We start from the raw sequence: 17955 nt of genomic DNA, 5'->3' as shown, positions 1-17955 counted from the left end.
AAAATCTTTTTGAACCCAAATAAGGAGAAAAACTGACGTTTTTTACGTTGTATTTTTTTTTAATATATAATTGTTTTGTAGAAACAAAGTTGATTAATGTTTGATATTCCGAAATTTCACCTAAAAACCACTTCAACTGAAAGATATTAATGATCATTAATGATCGAAGCCGAAAAATCTTTTTGAACCCAAATAAGGAGAAAAACTGACGTTTTTTACGTTGTATTTTTTTTAATATATAATTGTTTTGTAGAAACAAAGTTGATTAATGTTTGATATTCCGAAATTTCACCTAAAAACCACTTCAACTGAAAGATATTAATGACCTGAGCAAACATTTGAAATTGACTTTGCCATTCACTTGAAATTCACTTAATCGCTCACTTAAGTGATTTCACTTGACCGGTCACTTAAAATTCACATGAATTTACGTATGGCGAAAATTCACTCCAGATGTCACTTACCTTTAAAGTGAAAATTATTTTCGGTGCGGTAATATAACGAGCTGTCATATTAACAACTGTCAATATTTTGACCGATGATTAGCCGAGTTTTGGTTATTTTTTACCGAAAAAGGTCCGTAATATTTGACAGCCGTCACTTCTCGGCCATGAAAAAATTACCGAACAATATGCAATTTCACAAATCGAATTATTCAGTTTGGATTATTTTTCTCTCTTGGGTTCATAAAAGCGCAAATCTTTATTCGAAAATCTTAGCGTATTATAACTTGGCATCACTGCAAGTCAACGAAATCGTGCTGGCTGGCGTTTGATTTTCGAGGTTTGTTTTTCCGGATTTCACACCGGACCGTTCAAATTTTGTGAAAATCTGGTCAAGCAGCGCTATCGGTGTTGTTAATCCTCAATGGGACATCGTAAGGATAGCGGAGAATCAGGTAAGCAAAAAGTTTGAACAATTCAGGAGGGGAAAAAGGTTCATTGTTTACATTTCACGACAGGCTCTGATTCAGATTCCAGTCGGGGAAGCCGGAGCCGTAGCGGAACCCCAGCGGTAGCTCCGACCCCGGGCCATAACCTGGAACATCATGACTCTCGTTCTAACTCACCAACGGGATCACCGGGACAAAACCGAAGCAGATCCGGTTCGGCTGCTTCCGGTCGTTCGGGATCTCAGCGTTCCCACAGTGGTTCTCGATCTCGATCGGGGACGCCGGGCTCGAGACGGTCTCAGTCTCGTTCTAGATCCGGTTCTCGAGCTTCCGGGGGTTCTGAAGGAGGAAGATCTCGTTCCGGATCGCAAGGAAGCAGAAAGTCCAGATCCCGTAGCGGCACTCCGGTAAACCGGTCCCGAAGTGGAACTCCGGAAAATCGTTCACGTAGTGGAAGCCCCAACAATCGATCCAGGAGTGGTACCCCGGAAAATAGATCCCGCAGTGGAAGTCCTGCCGCGAGATCTCGCAGCGGATCCAGATCTAGATCAGGGTCTCCGGTAGGATTTTTGTTTTTAAGGAAAATTTTTGAATAACTTGTTTAAATTGTTGTTTTCTCCAAACAGGCGAAATCTCAATCCAGTCGTCGATCCCGGTCCCGATCCCGTAAATCAGGTTCCCGTTCACCATCGCAGGCAAAATCACATCGTTCCAAGTCCGGTTCCCGTTCCCCGTCACAAGCCAAGTCGAATCGTCGGTCCAAATCCGGTTCTCGTTCGCCATCGCAAGCTAGATCAAACCGGCGATCAAAATCCGGATCCCGTTCACGGAGCCGCTCAGCCGATTCTGACATTCGAGAAGACAAACGCAAACGAGCAGTGCTTTCCAGTGATTCCGGATCAGATGCCGAAAAAATACAGAAAAAGAGGAAAAGTAAACTGATCGATTCAGATTCGGATGAAGCTTCCGGCAAGGAGGAAGCATCGGAAGGAAAGAAGGCGAAGGATGATTTGACTGCAGATGCTTTGTTCGGTGATGCTGACGACATTAGTTCGGATGAGGATGCTGATTCTGGACGTGAGAGAGACGAGTTGGACGATCTGGAAGACGAACAGAAGAAGGATAGCGAACGAGAGAGGAGCAGAAGTCGAAGCAGGTCCAGGTCGCGCTCGAGGTCCCGGTCCAGGAGTCGCGATAGCGATCGAAGATCTTCCGATGGAGAAAGAGGGGAAGGATTGGCTCGATTCGAGGAACCTAAAGAACCGGAAGCAGAACCTGAACCTATACCGGAAACCAGGATCGATGTTGAAATCCCTCGAATTGTCACGGATTTGGGTCGAGATTTACACTTTGTAAAACTTCCCAATTTCCTCTCCGTTGAAACGAGACCCTTCGATGAAGAAACCTATGAAGATGAAATCGACGAAGAGGAAACTCTGGATGAAGAAGGTAGACAACGCTTGAAACTGAAAGTTGGCAACACAATCCGTTGGAGGAATTATATCGATGACGATGGCAGTGCGATCCGTGAAACGAATGCTCGTTTTGTTCGTTGGTCTGACGGAAGCACCAGTCTGCATTTGGGATCTGAAATCTTCGATGTTTACAAACAGCCGCTGCAGGGAGATCACAACCATCTGTTCATTCGTCAGGGAACGGGTCTGCAAGGTCAATCCGTCTTCAGAACTAAGCTCACGTTCCGACCGCACTCGACGGAATCGTTTACTCACAAAAAGATGACCATGTCTTTGGCAGATCGGTCGACAAAAACTTCCGGTATCAAGATTCTCACCCAGGTTGGTTTCGATCCGGATGCAAACCGGAAAGAAAACATCAAGAAAGAGGAGGAAAAACTCCGAATGGCTATGCGGGCGAATCAAAAACCGAACCAGAAACCCAGTGGCCGGAAACGTGGCGAAGGTGGAAATGCCAACAGTTCGTACCAGCAAGATGAAGGCTCCGAGGACGAGGGAGGAATCTCGATTGCAGCCATCAAGAATAAATACAAGGAAGACAAATCGAAACCCCGACAGGGAGCAGCTATCTATTCCTCGGAAGAAGACGATTCAGATGTGGACACTGGTCGTAAGAAAAAGAACGTCGATAGGAAGAAAGCGTTGCGTGCTCTGGAAAACTCGGACGATTCTGATGGCGGCACCAGACATTCCGGGTCGGGTTCCGGTTCCGGATCTGAAGCAGGTTCAGCTTCCGGCTCCGGTGGTCGAGGTTCCGGAAGTGAACGAAGTGGCGCGGAACAATCGGGTGAGGAAGCCGCAGGTGGCGAAGATAGCGATGAATGAATTGACAAACATTTTAAACTTTAATATTATCGCTATATCTAATAAAGTATGTGCTACATAATGACACACATCGATCGGCCGTCGTCTTTTGAAGGTTCCACTTCCCCACGCATTTCTCGCGATTTTAGCTCCAGGTAGGAATTTTCGTACTCTTTGGTGAGATGTTCTGGCAGTGGTTTGGACCAATCTTCCGGTACCTTTTCTCTTTTCCTCCACACATCGTTGCCGAAGTGTGCCTGAAAGTTAGTTTAAAAAATGTAAGAAAAACTTTAATAACAAGAGTTTTAAATTACCTTCAATCGTTCCTGCCGTCGATTGCGTTCGCTTTCGATTAGTTCCATTGCGCTTTTGGTGTCCCGAGGGTTCTTCTCAAAGCGTACACAGTTGTCGAAGTCCCTCTTCCATTGGTTACAATCGATGCTCTCGCCATGGATGAAGTACTGATGGAAGCGAGCCTTGATGCTGGTACAATCGTCAAACTCTTCGTTGTAGAAGAAACATGGTCGTATCTGGAAATCAAACCTGTTTAAATTGAGCCCTGAAAAATAAATCACAATTAATCAACCTACCGACCACAGGTTCCGGAAAACTTCGTGTTCCTCGGGAGTTTTCGGTTCCGGGGGGATCTCCGTTAACTGTGGGGCCATGGTGTCCTGATGCGGAAAATTTCGGAATCACCGGTGCGGGAGGAATGCAAAAATTATGTAAACATTGGCAGGGGGAGGCGTTACGTTTTTGAGTCTGGGTGTTGTTAGCCCTTACACGAATAAATTTAAGAACACAGTTTAGTACACTAGTCATCTCAATAATGTTATTTATACACGAACGTTTTAATTGAACTCTCTGAGAAAAAAATTGTTTATGAAAATAATGACTCTAAGAGCAAGTCCAATGGTGTTGGGAAAAAGTGGTAGGAATTTTGACAGCTGTAGCACAGATGGGAATTTTTCTATCGTGAAATATAGACCAAAAATGTTGGCCGTCCTCCGGTGTGATAGAATACGAAGGTATAAAATCGAAAGCAACCAGCGATGCCAAGTGAATTTGCTTTTCAGTAATTTTACTGACTTTTTTTTATTTTGAATTCACCGTTTGAAAATTGAAAACAAATTCATTTTACTTGATCATTATCTTGAAATAGTACCTAGTGTCAATATGAAAATTTTATTATTTATATGTATGAACAAGTATTGTTTAAGTTATAATGCATTCCAATATTAAACTGTATTCTGCAGGATTAGGAGTTTTGTGTTGGAGTGCATTCGATTACACGAGTTGATAAAGTTTTTGAACTCTTCCTAAATCATTTTCAAAGTGATAATTAAGCAAGTGACGTATAAAAAGTATAGGTAATTCAAACACAAGCTGAATTTTACTCCCGATTCGACGCCTACGTTTGATCAGATTGACACTTGTCGAATTAACAGCGAGGGTTGCGTTTTCTAAATATGATGGATCCATTAAAGGCGGCGTTCCGAACTTGTTATCGGACATTCCGTCGGAATATCTTTTTCAAATAAAAAAACGAAACAATTTCCTACTTCCGAAAACCGCTCAAACAAAACAAACAAGCAGAATTCATTTATTCACCCAGCTATCTGGCATCTCTGCGCCTCAAAATGTATTTGATTGGCAAGGGCATGAATAAAATTGGCTGTAAGTTTGAAAGAGTTGAATAACTTCATTGCAATTCGTATCAATTTAAGTGATAAAAGATTTAAAAAAAAAAAGAAAATATCACTTTATGTTTAAATCCTGAAATTGCTCAATTTCCTTTATTTTCCCCTCAACTGAGGTTTTGAGCATAAGTTAGATGGCAGCACCGAAGCGTTTCATGCACGAATACTGTATTGCAACGCCGACTCTATCACTCGGTTCGGTGTTGCAAAACATCGTGTTTTTCTATCACCCTCCGCCAAAAAGTGTTATACGATACAAATTTTGCAGCGCGAAACTGTTCGAATATCAGATTTTCCCAACACCGGTGGACGGCAAATGTGTTGTGATGTGATGTAAACCTTCGAAATTTCCAACTCCAACTCAACCAGTGAACTTGCTCTAAGAAATTATTTATTTGACTAAGAAATGAATGTCAAAAATGAACAACAGAAAATACAGAACAGGTCGAACAAATGTACGAGTTTTACAAATGTCGCAGTCATGAGTGCGCAGTCCAATCTAGTGCGCTGCGATTAATATTGTTGTTGTTCTTTTTTTAGCACGATGTGTTCAAAATACGTACCTAAAAAGAGTAAAGGTTTAGTTAAGTTTAGTTCCTTTAGTCAGTTTTATGTACATAACATTTACACTTTTGATTTTATTCTCCACTGGTTACACCGGTATACTCCTAATATCCTATGCTAGCTAAACCCTAAAAAATCTATCTTAAACTAAAATATATTTTTATAATGATTCCCGAATTAAAAAATTATAAAACAAAATGTTTGCACAAACAGAACAAATTTCAAAATAATATTTAACAACCGTTCTTCTTGAAAGTTGAATTTCAGACTAAGGTAAAGGTTTAAAGTGTCCTAAATAAAAATTTCAAAAAAAAGGACTTTGTTTTAATCTTTTTCTATCAGAGGAACACTGCTGTAGAAAGATCATTTTTGAGTACGTTAAGGAGACTCTTTTCATCTAAATTTCAATTTGAGTTTCACAACCGTGTAAAGTTTTTCGTTCAGCTTCGTTAAATTTGATAACGCAAAACTGGCAGCACTGCCAAGCGTGACATTTTCGCAAAAAATTGGTGGCAAACAAAAATCTTTGTTTAAAAGTTGCTGTGCATTTAATAGGCAGTTTTCCTGCAATTTTATCTCAAAATCTACATTAAAACAGTTACTACCATACTCGAATCCATTAAACTAACGTTCCCGGTGTCGTTCTCCCATGTAAGTATATAATTGAGCCTTTAATTTGCTGTCGGAATACTTGTTGAGGTTACGGCAGGCGAAATTTTTGGCGCAATTTCTTGGTTCAGAAAAGGAACCGGGCTAGAATCGTAGAGGCGGTATCCGGGTATTCGATAGTGTAGCCATCTCATTTATAGCGCAAAGGATCAAAAGCTAGAATGTACCACAATCCTTTTTACTAAACAAATCTTCACAGGGACCCCTGAGTTACTAATGCCCGTTCTGGAAAAAGCCATAAAATGCAGCCTGTCCAAATCTGGAAATATCCATAAAAAATAATCCTAGGTCTAGAACGTATGATTTAAATATTTTTTTTGTTTATGAATATTAGGCCCAAACATATGATTTAGCAATGACTTTTGGCTATGTGCTTTTTGATAAAACTCGAATGAAGAAATTCCTATATTCTTAATTTTTTTTCACAGAGCTTTTCGTTAGTTTTGAATCTCAGAAAAACTTATATTAACGATAAAACACATAACCTCAATTTCCAGTATCATGTGCTCTCTGTCGGATTCAACCTTCCGATTCATTGATATGATAATAACCAACAGAGACGGGAATTCCAATGAAATAACGCAATATCGTCCTTCAAACAGACTAGTTTAAAGATAAAAAAAATTCATGTCTATTAACTGGCCACAAATGGCATTCACAAGTTAATAAACAGTAAATTACAAATAACGACCTTATTATCCTTTAGATTCAGATTTATTTTAAGCATCAGTAGTGAATTCATGATATAACATCCTAGCCCCTAGCGAGCAATCTTTATTCTCACTATGCTTGAGATTTCGCAAACAGTACACAGATTGCGAAATCTGAACGATTTGTTTGAAAAATTATCCTATGGTTAACAAATTTTCTAATCTATGCTACAAAGATGCGCTTCTGCATAAACGTTTAGCTCAGAAATATTTACCTTATAAAAATCCTAATCAATTGAACAAAGTATCAACATTTTTAATTTTTTTTATAATTAGGATCCCTTGTTGAATTTACACGACTTATAAAACTCAGAAACCTGTAATCATCTTTGCTTGACATTCGAAATCAACAAGAGTCAGTTTTTAAAGTTTATTCTGACAATAGTATCCAGTTCATTTATACTACTTCTCAAGTCAAGCTATTTTATTTTACTTTAAAACTACTTTCCTTTATTGATATTCAAATTTGATCCCATAGCAGAACCATGACGGCGATTTCTAGCTTGCAAAACTTCGTCACCAACGCCCTGGATTGTACCCAGTTCCGGATGATCCGGGATGATTCGGATTTTGAAGATGATTCGATTGCCTTTCACCCGGAGATGGCCCATCAGATTTTCGGGGAGCAGGAGAGCATCTTCGGCTATCGAGATTTGCAAATCGACGTGTGCTTTGCCGCTGGCCCATTAGATATCTACTTCAACATCAAGTACGGGCAAAAGGTGGAAGAATTCTATCAGGACGGAATCAAATCGGACGATGTGGAGAAATCGTTGGCCTCCCTGGTGGAAGATGGATGCTACTACACCAACCTGGAGGAATACAAGAAAGTGCTGAAATCGAAGGCAGGCTCGTTTAAACCGTTCGGAACCAAGATTGACGAGTTCGAGTTGAGCGCCGGCACATCCGAAAGTACCGGAAAACGATCCTTTGAAGTTTGGATGAGCGATTGCAACGATAAGGAATTCTTGAAGTATCATGCACGATTGGAATCGTTTTCTTTCTGGTTTATTGATGCCTTCAGTCGTGTTGAACACGATCCTTTGTGGTTGTTCTTTATTGTTTATGAGAAATACTCGAATAACAACAATGAAACTCGTTACGCAACCGCCGGTTATTTTACGGTTTATCAGTATTACTCATACCCAGAATTCATAAGACCACGAATCAGCCAAATTCTGGTCCTGCCCCCGTTCCAAAAACTGGGAATCGCTTCGAGACTGATCGAACATGTAAGTTTCCGTCTTTTAAAATCTTGAAAAAAATATATTTCTTACAATTTTTTGTATTTTCCTCCACAGACGGTGCACAACTACTTTGTCCCGATGAAAAATGTGGCCGACATAACTTACGAGGAACCTACCGACATCGTTCAAAACATTCGGTGTGTGGTTGACGCCAAAAGATGCATGACCCTGCCTGCATTCGCTGATGATAAATTGTCGAGTGGCTTCTCCAAAGCGATGCTTCAGGAGGCCAAGGAAAAGTTCAAGGTAAATTGTGATTTTCTTCAGAAAACGAGCAAGAAGTAACTTATTTGTCTTTCAATAGATCAACCCGAAGCAGTGCCGGGTGGTTTACGAAATTCTCCGGCTTCGGGTCACCGACACCAAGAATGCCGCTGCTTATCGGGCCTATCGGGTGGAGGTGAAAAAGCGCCTGAATCTAAACGATAGCAAACACCGACGGGATCTGGTTCGGCTGCAGAAGCGAGGCGTCGATGTAAGTGGGGCCTACAAAATCCTTCCCAGTTTGGAGGACCGAATCGAACAGCTGAATGCCGCTTATAAGGTTTGATAGAATGCTTTTTGTTAACAAAATAAACATTTATCTAAAATGTCCTATCAACTTTTATTCCACAGGAGGTCGAACAAGTGTATTATCAGGTTATCAAGAAGATAAAGCTGTCACAATAAGCTAGCGTTATGGTTGTAAACGGTTTAGCTTCCTTGAATAAAGCTGATGCCGGAGGCACGTCATTAAACATTTCCAGATATCGTCGTAAAAAGTCTTGTCAAAAATGTTTCTCATACTCCTTTTGTTTCTGATATGAATTTTTTCCTGTTTGATCATGTTTTTTCTCTCTTTTTATTATCTCACAAGTAAGTTACTGAAAAATCACTGTTATTATGGTTAAGCATTAGGCGTTAAGGAACCTTTTAGAAATAAAACTGTAAATTCAATAACATATCTTCTTCATTAATTCGAACATTCTTAGGATTATCCTTAGCAAGGTACATTTTGTGTTTTTCATAGACGGTTTATCCAACTTTGGTAAACAAGTTTGCTAATCGGTCTAGTTTTCCGATGGTTTCGTGACATTACAGCGTGAAGCGCAGATCCGTGAACCAGAGAGCCTTGATGAGATAATCGTTCCAGAGCTCCTGAAAATCAACGATGATTGCGACAGGTTTTTGATTAAGGATTTGAGATTAGATGAAGGGCCCTAATTTTCAACACTAATGAAGGGCTTAATAGGCGGGCGGAGCTTGAATATCTTGTCGCGTGAATGGGACAATTGATAGTGTCTTAGGAATTTTTGTCAGCTTCATGAATGCTTTGAACCAAACCAAGAAAGAATTTTTGCACAATTTTTCGATCTTATGAGCTCAAAGTGCAAAATCCTTTACCGAAAAGTTCTGTCCATAATAGTGGATGTTGTCGAGGATTTAGAGCTTGATTTAACTTCTTCAACTAAACCGAATTTTAAGAAGGTCTTAATACACGCTTTTAAATCCCAGTTCCCTCAGGCGGGCGCCAAGGACTGTTTTTAATTTGTGCCAGAGCTGGTGAAAGTTTTTCCAACCGGAGGGCGTAGCTACAACTTACCATTGGTGTAATATCGAATTAACAAGAAAATATAATAAACATTCTAGTGTCAACTACCAACAAGTGCTGAACTCCTGAACTGCCGTTGGAAGCATAATTGTCACATGTTACAAAAAGGCAAAGCGAGAAAAACGCGATCAAAGTATCACAAAAACACTTTGCTGTGAACGCACAGTTTTGCAATTTTTGTTGACTTCAATGCCGTGGATCTCTAAAGTATACTCCTATCATATGAGCCTCGATCAAATTTTTCGAAAATGAACTGAATTTTCAATGAAAATTGTTGTGTGACATTTATGCCGCGAAATTCTATGAAAAGTCGAAAAATGGACGCATATTTGTCACACCACGAACATTTTCCCAGTAGTTGTTAGGTTTGGCATATCGTGTGTGGCTCTTGTGTTTTATTTGTGAATGGAAGCTTAAATTAAAAAAAATCAGGTCTGAATCGGATTATTTGAAAATTTACACTCTCTGGTGCCAAACATGAAGTTTTTAACGGGTTCGATCAATAAAACGGCACGGGGGAGCAATTTGCGGCAGCTCAATCACTTTACAAGAAGCAACATTTCTTCAACTAATGTCAGCTGCCGTGCTGAAAACGTCGCAACCGCGAGAGAAGCGTCACCAGAAGAGGACAATCGATCCGTTTGCAGTGAATACGGTCTTGGGACAAGTTCCGGATGAAGTAACTCTGGCGGAATAGTTTGTAAACAAGAAGAAACAGACATCTCCGGTATTTTACTAGGTGTGTCGAAATCAAAAACTCAAAGCAAACCCAAAAAAAAAGGTCTCCTAAAACTACCGTCAGTCAGATGTGGCCATCCTGGACAATTGGTAAATACGGTGGAACTGTCACACTGCGCTGGAAGAATAACAATTTGACTAATGTTGTGAAGCTGGTTACGTTTACATGCATTCTCCCAAGTGCCAGCAACGGACCCGAAGCAGTTTGCAGAGTTTTTCTTGCACATGCTGGGTTTCCGCGAAAACAGTGACCCCTCCCCCTCTTCACATCTCCATGATCGCCTCCCGACTATCTAGAACACGTGTGCCAAGTTTGGTGAAAATCTATTTAGACGTTCCGAAGTTATAATACGTTCATTTCTTTAGTGTGACAAATATGCGTCCAATCGTCTCAGTGTGACAGTTATGCGTCCATTTATCGCAGTGTGACAAATTGACTTTGAATTTTTCTTTAAATTTCTAGAATAAACTTTATGTTTCGACAAAGAATATAAATAATACGTATCAAATTATGACGATTGGCTTAAAAAACTCAAAAACGTCGAAATGTCACATGTGACAATTATGCGTCCAACGGCAGTGAAGTTATTCTCTATTCCGGAATCAGTTTAGTCGGGTATCCACTCGTGTATAAGGCATTTCCCCACTTGTCAGACGAACAGCTGATTCCTCATGTTTACATTTTCTCGGCATATCGTGGTAGGGTAAACATAACAACAACATTACGTATGTTCAATGACCAGATAGTAACGATATGAAATTGGCAATGCAATTGTAGTGGTTTTGCAAGCGCACCTTGGTGAGGAGCATATAAATTCTTTGTTTAATGATTTGTAAATTCATAACAAGTTAAGACATGAAGGTTTTTTGATGCTTTTAATTAAAGAAGTTTTTAAAAGAAAGCATTGAACAGTGCTTATCATCAATGATCAAAATGGCGACCAGTTGATGTTTACATTTTTCAAAACAAAAACAAAAAGCTACCCTACCACAATCTGTCTCAGGAAATACTCTATTCACGTGCTTGATATAGCAATAGCGGAAAACTTTTTTACTCATTTTCGGGAGTTATAATATGAAAATATGATTTACTACACAAAGTTCTGTAGTAAATATCGCCTGGACTGGTTACACATGAAATAAAAACCATTTTTCCCATAAAATTAGTGAATTTCTACAAAGTATATTCACGATCTTAGAGATTTAACGTGAATGACCCATTAAGAGCAAACGCACCAATACGGGAGTATACGCGGCCCGATTTTGCTCATTTCAGCGGACCGATTTTGGTATACACGCTCGTTTTTTTATAACCATTTTCGAGTTTTTTTGAACCATTTTATGGTTTTCTTTTCAAAACGTCGAAAATTGTTATTTTTGAACCAGAATAAAATGTTAAATTTTAAGCATGTTCAAAGTTTTTGTGGAAACACAAAATAATGGTTAAAATTTCAATGATGATTAACATTTTTCGTTCCGCGTCCGCCATTGTTTTTTTTCATTCGGGTCAGGTAATTTTCGTCAAAACAATGCTTCGTTATTCTCTTGCAATTCACTAATAAGAAATGCGCCGTGATCGTCGGATTTTCAACTTAAATGGTGCAGTGGAAAAATGTGCCGAATATACCAACCGATGGGAACAAGGAAGATCCGGATATAGGATCCCAGTTTAAAGAAGAAAAGCAGGAGAAAAGGTGAGTTTTTTCATATACCATTGAATGTCTTCAGGAAATTTCGCGATTAAAAAGCGGGATGATATAAATTTTGCAAAATTTGTTTTTAACTGTTTTGATTCTTCTAAAAAAAAATGTTTCTATTTTCTCAGGTCATTCCCCATGGTCATCTAGGCATGCGATTTCATCTTCCGGAGTAAGTGGGACGAGCAAGATCCGGAACTTGACCCTCGGCAAATGGTGGATTGAAATTCAATTTTTATATTTCCCGAATCACGGTTTGACTGCAGTAGCTCAAGAAGTATGTTTTATTACGAGCAATTAACCAGTAGCCCTCCAAAGGAACCGGATTAGAAATTATTCCTGTCAAGTTGTAGGATCCCCAGGCCGGGAGAGTACAGCATCATACGTGACCATACCTCAATCGAAGTTGTGAACCATCGATGGAAAAATAATTTTATGTTATAAATGAATGTTGTTGAATCCATGTTAAAAGATGTAACTTGTTAGTTTAATTCTATATCGTTTTAATTAAATAAAACAACAATGACGAATTATTTATTTTAATACATTTTTAAATACGTAATTAATTACGTAAATCTTCATTCAATCCTTAAAAGAAAGAATTTCGGCCCTTTTTCCAAAAACGGTTGTTTTTTAACCATTATTCACATTTGGAAAACGTTTAAAAAATAACCATAATCCAAGTTCTCTTCAAAATCTCATTTTATGAGTTTTCGCGGAAAACTCATAAAACGACTTAACCCACAAAACCTCGATTATGGTTATTTTTCAAGCATTAATGGTTCAACATGGCCGAACGTGTACACACTCTTTCGCGCACCGGGTGGAAGCATATTATTTTTAAATTGTGCATTGCACTGAGAAAACTTTAACAGAAAATATTAATCGCAGCGCACTAAATTGGACTGCGCACTCATGTCATGACTGCGATATTTGTGCGAACTCGTTCATTCGTGCGACCTGTCAAATCAGTGTAAAATCTGTCGGAGTTCTACACGCTAACCGCTTTTCAGTCAACCTTTGTACGGATTCGGGTCGGGCGCACTGCTTTTTGACAGCTGAATAGAGTGAACGTGAACGTAAACAAAAGTTGCATAAAAACTACATTTTAAAAATTGAATTTTCCAACTAATACGAATTAATTCGAACAAACTAATCATACCAAAAGTTTTAATGAAGATTCAAGAATCTTTTCCTATTGTGTTTAAATTTCATTAAGCTAAGTAAAGCCGAGTAATGCGTGGTTGAAGTGAGTGGTGATAATTCGTTTGCAAAAACTACCTGTTTTAAAAGGATAACTTATTAATTAAAAAGTGACAATATTAAATTTTTTTCTTCTTTCAACTGAAGAAAAATAGTTGAAAAAGCACCAGTGATAGAGATTTTTATTTATTTAGCCGCTAAGCTGAGTAAAATCGTATTCAAAGTTGGCTTATTTTTTACTTCATTTTGCTTGATTATGGACACAATTCGATTGAAATATATACTTCATCGGTAAGTTTTTTGTTATTTATTTATCTCTGCTCCTACAACCAAGACCAGAATCATTAAGATGATTGAATACAAACTGAATAAAAAAACCTTACAATTCCATATCATATATGTAAGGACTTCAAATTATTACTTTATTAATAGTAATTATTATTATCATTGATTAGAGACCTTTTAACAACTCGAGTCATTCGGGTTTGTTTATCAAATAATGCTTGCTTATTTTATTTTTTTTTTTAATTTTGAAAAGGCAGAAACAAAACATAGTCGGAGTTTCACAACATTTTCCTACCTATAATTTTTTTTTTAATTTTAATGATTTCAAACAAAATATGTTCCGATAGTCGTCGGAATGGATTTGTTGAGCTAAATAACGCGTTTGAAAAAATCTATTGGATTTTACTAAAATGATCATGATATATCATCATATGGACAATACTGTCAGAAAAAGGGTAAAATTTTTGGGTAGATATAATATGTCCTTCAACAAAAGACATTATTTTTTATTCATCCATGCTTAATGCTTGGAGTTATCAGGATTTACAGTCTTAGTTAATGTGATTTTTTTTATTAATCACGGCCTTAATTAGTTAAAAAAAGAAATGACAAAAAAAAACTGAACAAGGAAGCTTTTTTACCTACAACTTCGCAGTATCTAAAAGTTGCTGTGACAAGCGATTTATTCTGGAATTTTAATATTCTAAGGCTTATTCACGTTCGAACTGACCAGCCAAAGCTTCGGGATTTAAATTTAACGAATAGAATAATTTTATATCCTATTTTGGAATGACAATTTTTGGAGATCTGGCTGTATCCAAAATCATGATTGGGTGCGTGATAGAGTGTGAAAGTCTTCAAAGCGTAACTTATACCGTATTTGTTTATGCCGAGTGTTGCACTAGTGTTGCACTGGTGCACCACTAGGTGCTGTCAAACTGTTTGTTTATTCGGACGGTGTTGCACTGGTTTTGACCTGTCGGAGTTCTGCTTACGGACGGTGGCCCACCGATAATTTTGCCAGTGTTGCGAGAGAGCGTGTGAGTGAGCGAGGTAGCAATACACTGGCGAGGATTTGTGTTTGCTTTTATCGGGTACGGTGGAACACTCCACGAGTGGAGAAAACAAATACAGTATTAGAGAAAATGATAAAAAGTCGTTCCGTGTCCTTTGTGAAGAGGAAGGAAACAGTTATTTATTTGTAATTTTTTGTTAGAAACAATTTAAAAAACACACCCTCAAACAGAGAAGATCTATTTGCTCAGTTCGAATACAATTTTCTATAGATTTTCTATAGCTCAATTTGATCCAATCACTCGAAATTGCTCTTCCATAAACGAGTATTTCAGTTGAATAAAAAACTGTATGATTCATTTCACAAAATTCGGTGAAAAATTGATTTAGATCTAGTAATATGTTTACTATATGATGACTGCATACAAATAGTTATTTTTGAAGTGATTTTATCTTAAAATAATGATTTACGTAGGGTTGAATTTTGTTAAGAACTTAACTATGAATATAAATTGTACTTGTGTCACTATATCCTTGTCCGAAATTAAAATTTCTAAACAGAATTTGATAATACTAACGTTGAACAGTAAAATCATTGAGAAAACGGTTCAAAATAACTTTTCCAACCCTTTTAAATCACTATTTCAAAATCACATAAATATGCTCAGTTTGTTTACATTAGAGCTCACTCTGTACGAAAACTTTTCAGCTGGCAGCAGTGCAGCTGGACTGACCCCCATAACTGCGACTGCAAAACATTGCACGAAATCCAATTTTCAATGAACGAGATAATATTAAATTAAATTTACTGATCGAATAAATTTTCGGAGTCGATAGTTTTTTCGCTTCAATTTCGGTTATTATCATTTTTATAAATAATTAATTATTATAATGCATATAGCGATTGTTGGAGGTTATTCGACGGGTTAACTGCTATCCGTTATGTGACGCCAACGACGACATGCTGGTTGAAGATGCCATACAGCAGCAACAGGGCCACGCAGTTTCGAGCGACCAGCAACCGGGTCAGGTTGTGGATGCAGCAAGAACTTCTGTGCAGTTGCAGCCGGAATCATCCAAAACTCAGCGGAACTTGCGCGAAACATGCCAGCTGCTGTGGAGTTCCACAATCAAACAGGAGGTTTTCCGCCGCTGGTCTAAGACTTCGGCTTCAGTGAGTCGGAACCGTTTGCAATGCTGCAGCGCAGCGAGAAGGAGGATTGTATGCGTCATTGCCCCGGTTCAAACCTATGCAGTACGTCTCTGTGGTCGAGTGGTTAGCGTGGTAAGACGGTAATCGCTAGGTCCACTGATGGCATGGGTTCGATTCCCATCTCGGTACTGGGTGTTAAGTGTTAATCTTAAGTTGTCCACGTCATTCATTCAGTCTGTAAAGCCTAAATCGTCTAAGGCGGTGTTTGTCTTTTCTTTTCTATCTGCTAAAGATGCTGCTCATGGACCCGGTCAGACGGTGAAGTTTTTTCTTATATCTGCTGCTTACTTTTCCAAGCTGTACGGAGGGTAGAAAAAAAATATAAATTTTCGCTAAATAAACAGTTTTTTCACTCTCCTTCATCGCTTACGTTGTTGTTACTCGATGCTGGTCAATTGCAAGTTCTGCACTGTTCAAAATTATGCTAATTCCGACGACCCACTCGGCTGCAAAGAACAAACCCTGGGCCACCGATTCCGAGGGCCTAAATTTTCACCTCTTTCGACCCAGCACAGAATTAATGCTTCCAAAATGGCTCTATACAATCTTCGACACATTTCCGATCCCCCCGCGAACAAAATTCCGTCCGCACATTCGACCGAATCAAAAGAAGAGCCACAATTGCTTAATTAATTAACAAATTGTTTACCAAAATTACAAAATTTTAATAAGCATCGTTTGTTTAACTTAGCCTTAAATGGTAGATTTTTTTCAGTGCATGTTTGCTCTCGCCCCTTTCTAGTGAGCAAATTTGGTGATTTTGTCGGTCCCGACGGCAGCGGCCCTATTTTGCTCACCCTCATACTAACCCCCGGTGCGGTATGAGAGTGATCAAACGCGTGAGCATTTTCACTATACTCGCGATTGCTGCGGATGCCCATGGGCGGTTTATATATTTTCGAATTAGAAACCACCTGCAGGTTGGATCGTCGTCAACACGCTTTTCGTGCTGGTCAAGGAGTCGATACGCATTTCGCACAACTTGAAACACTCACTCACATTGACGACTTGGAACATATGGAGCTGGTGTCTCTCGATATTTCGAAGACAATCAACACTACGAAAAGGATACACATTCTGAATACGCTGAGAAATTGGAGAATAAGAGATCGTATGCTTAAGGTTTTATGTAGGTGTTTGAGATGCTTGCACCGTTATACAACATAGTTAGTCGTAAGATTGTCCTTTGGAGCCTTCCATTGCCATTCCTAACGTTTACCCACTCTCAAGATTGACAGATCGTCCGTGGAATGATCGTCCACCTAAAAATGATAACACACTTAAAAAAAGCATTAAAGCAGGCCGTAACCAGGGAGTGGTACTCCCGAAATTTCATGAATTTATCACCAGTAAATACTCCTATAAATCAAGAAGAAAGAAGAATCACACGAAAAATCACTTATCGAATTTTTAAAAATATGTAACAACTATAAATTACTGTAAATCTTCAACAAGACACGAATGCCACAAGGATGGTAAAGTCTCATTAATAAAACCTGAAAAAAAACCTTTTCCGGAAACTGATGAATGAAAAACATTCTCTGACTTTGTCAAAAGGATCCAGAGTTTGGCGTTTTTGCCTGCGCAAAAGATCCTTTAACACTTTTAGTCACCCCAAACGACGGTAATTGAAAACCATGTATTGTCCAGATTTTCATTAGGTACATCTTCAAGGTTAATTTCCGACAAGGATTTTCTTTTGTGTATCATTTCTATAAAACTAAGCGTAGATTCATATTTCAACATTTTCGTTTTTATTCAATCGTCTGTTTTTCTTATGTAGGTATGTTAAAACTTGTAATTTGTATAGAATATTTAATTGCGGAACAACGATATTCAAATCGTAATTCATTGATTTTGTTTCTGCTGCGAACTTTAAGACACTTATTTTCTTCTGAGAGGTCGTGAATGATTGATATGAGTATTCATTGGAGTTCGAAAAATTAATTCTAACATGGGTTTGTATATTTTTTAGTTATTACTCCTTTACTCAAGGGTAGATATTATTGTTAGAAAAATGTGTTCCTTAAAAATAACTGCGGTTCTATTTACAAATAATGTACACAACACGTCAATCAAATTTCGACGTGTTTTATTTCCATTCCATATTCTTATCCTAGTTAGTTTTTCTATGTAAAGTTATCATGCTTATT

At 38.4% G+C, this 17955-nt stretch overlaps 3 protein-coding genes and 1 long non-coding RNA gene across 5 annotated transcripts; 3 read left to right on the top strand and 1 right to left on the bottom strand.

Annotated features, from left to right (window-relative positions):
- Positions 1–721: 721 nt before the first annotated feature.
- On the top strand, positions 722–3262 carry LOC129756920 (another transcription unit protein-like). The gene is made up of 3 exons (XM_055753979.1): positions 722–898; positions 962–1452; positions 1519–3262. The coding sequence occupies exons 1-3, from the start codon at positions 868–870 to the stop codon at positions 3190–3192; spliced, it is 2196 nt and encodes a 731-aa protein (XP_055609954.1). The 5' UTR covers positions 722–867; the 3' UTR covers positions 3193–3262.
- LOC129756921 (UPF0545 protein C22orf39 homolog) lies at positions 3190–3984 on the bottom strand. Its single transcript, XM_055753980.1, has 3 exons — positions 3762–3984; positions 3486–3701; positions 3190–3428 (listed from the first exon to the last, which is right to left on the bottom strand). Exons 1-3 carry the CDS (start codon positions 3837–3839, stop codon positions 3246–3248), a joined length of 477 nt encoding a protein of 158 aa, XP_055609955.1. The 5' UTR covers positions 3840–3984; the 3' UTR covers positions 3190–3245.
- Positions 3985–5918: 1934 nt separating this feature from the next.
- On the top strand, positions 5919–8986 carry LOC129755296 (histone acetyltransferase type B catalytic subunit-like). Of its 2 annotated transcripts, none has more exons than XM_055751721.1 (5): positions 5919–6086; positions 7296–8046; positions 8116–8307; positions 8366–8605; positions 8677–8986. In XM_055751721.1, the coding sequence occupies exons 2-5, from the start codon at positions 7300–7302 to the stop codon at positions 8728–8730; spliced, it is 1233 nt and encodes a 410-aa protein (XP_055607696.1). In that variant the 5' UTR covers positions 5919–6086; positions 7296–7299; the 3' UTR covers positions 8731–8986. The 2 variants fall into 2 exon arrangements, with proteins under 2 accessions (XP_055607696.1, XP_055607695.1); XM_055751720.1 differs by having other exon boundaries at positions 5920–6086; positions 7293–8046.
- Positions 8987–11818: 2832 nt separating this feature from the next.
- Positions 11819–12620, top strand: LOC129758158 (uncharacterized). The gene is made up of 2 exons (XR_008739911.1): positions 11819–12084; positions 12216–12620. It is a non-coding gene; the product is annotated as an uncharacterized LOC129758158 (long non-coding RNA).
- Positions 12621–17955: the final 5335 nt, after the last annotated feature.

Source organism: Uranotaenia lowii, chromosome 3 (assembly GCF_029784155.1).
Source record: "Uranotaenia lowii strain MFRU-FL chromosome 3, ASM2978415v1, whole genome shotgun sequence".
NCBI classification, from domain to species: domain Eukaryota; kingdom Metazoa; phylum Arthropoda; class Insecta; order Diptera; family Culicidae; genus Uranotaenia; species Uranotaenia lowii.
This window is presented reverse-complemented; position numbering and strand designations above follow the sequence as displayed.

Excerpts from the sequence above, each read along its gene's own strand:
- LOC129756921 (XM_055753980.1), bottom strand. The coding sequence starts at position 3,839 with ATGGCCCCACAGTTAACGGAGATCCCCCCGGAACCGAAAACTCCCGAG. Across the intron at positions 3,702-3,761 it reads TTTTCCGGAACCTGTGGTCG|ATACGACCATGTTTCTTCTA; the intron begins GTAGGTTGATTA and ends TTTGATTTCCAG. Across the intron at positions 3,429-3,485 it reads GACGGCAGGAACGATTGAAG|GCACACTTCGGCAACGATGT; the intron begins GTAATTTAAAAC and ends ACTAACTTTCAG.
- LOC129756920 (XM_055753979.1), top strand. The coding sequence starts at position 868 with ATGGGACATCGTAAGGATAGCGGAGAATCAG. Across the intron at positions 899-961 it reads TAAGGATAGCGGAGAATCAG|GCTCTGATTCAGATTCCAGT; the intron begins GTAAGCAAAAAG and ends ATTTCACGACAG. Across the intron at positions 1,453-1,518 it reads GATCTAGATCAGGGTCTCCG|GCGAAATCTCAATCCAGTCG; the intron begins GTAGGATTTTTG and ends TTCTCCAAACAG.
- LOC129755296 (XM_055751721.1), top strand. The coding sequence starts at position 7,300 with ATGACGGCGATTTCTAGCTTGCAAAACTTCGTCACCAACGCCCTGGAT. Across the intron at positions 8,047-8,115 it reads CTTCGAGACTGATCGAACAT|ACGGTGCACAACTACTTTGT; the intron begins GTAAGTTTCCGT and ends TTTCCTCCACAG. Across the intron at positions 8,606-8,676 it reads AGCTGAATGCCGCTTATAAG|GAGGTCGAACAAGTGTATTA; the intron begins GTTTGATAGAAT and ends TTTATTCCACAG.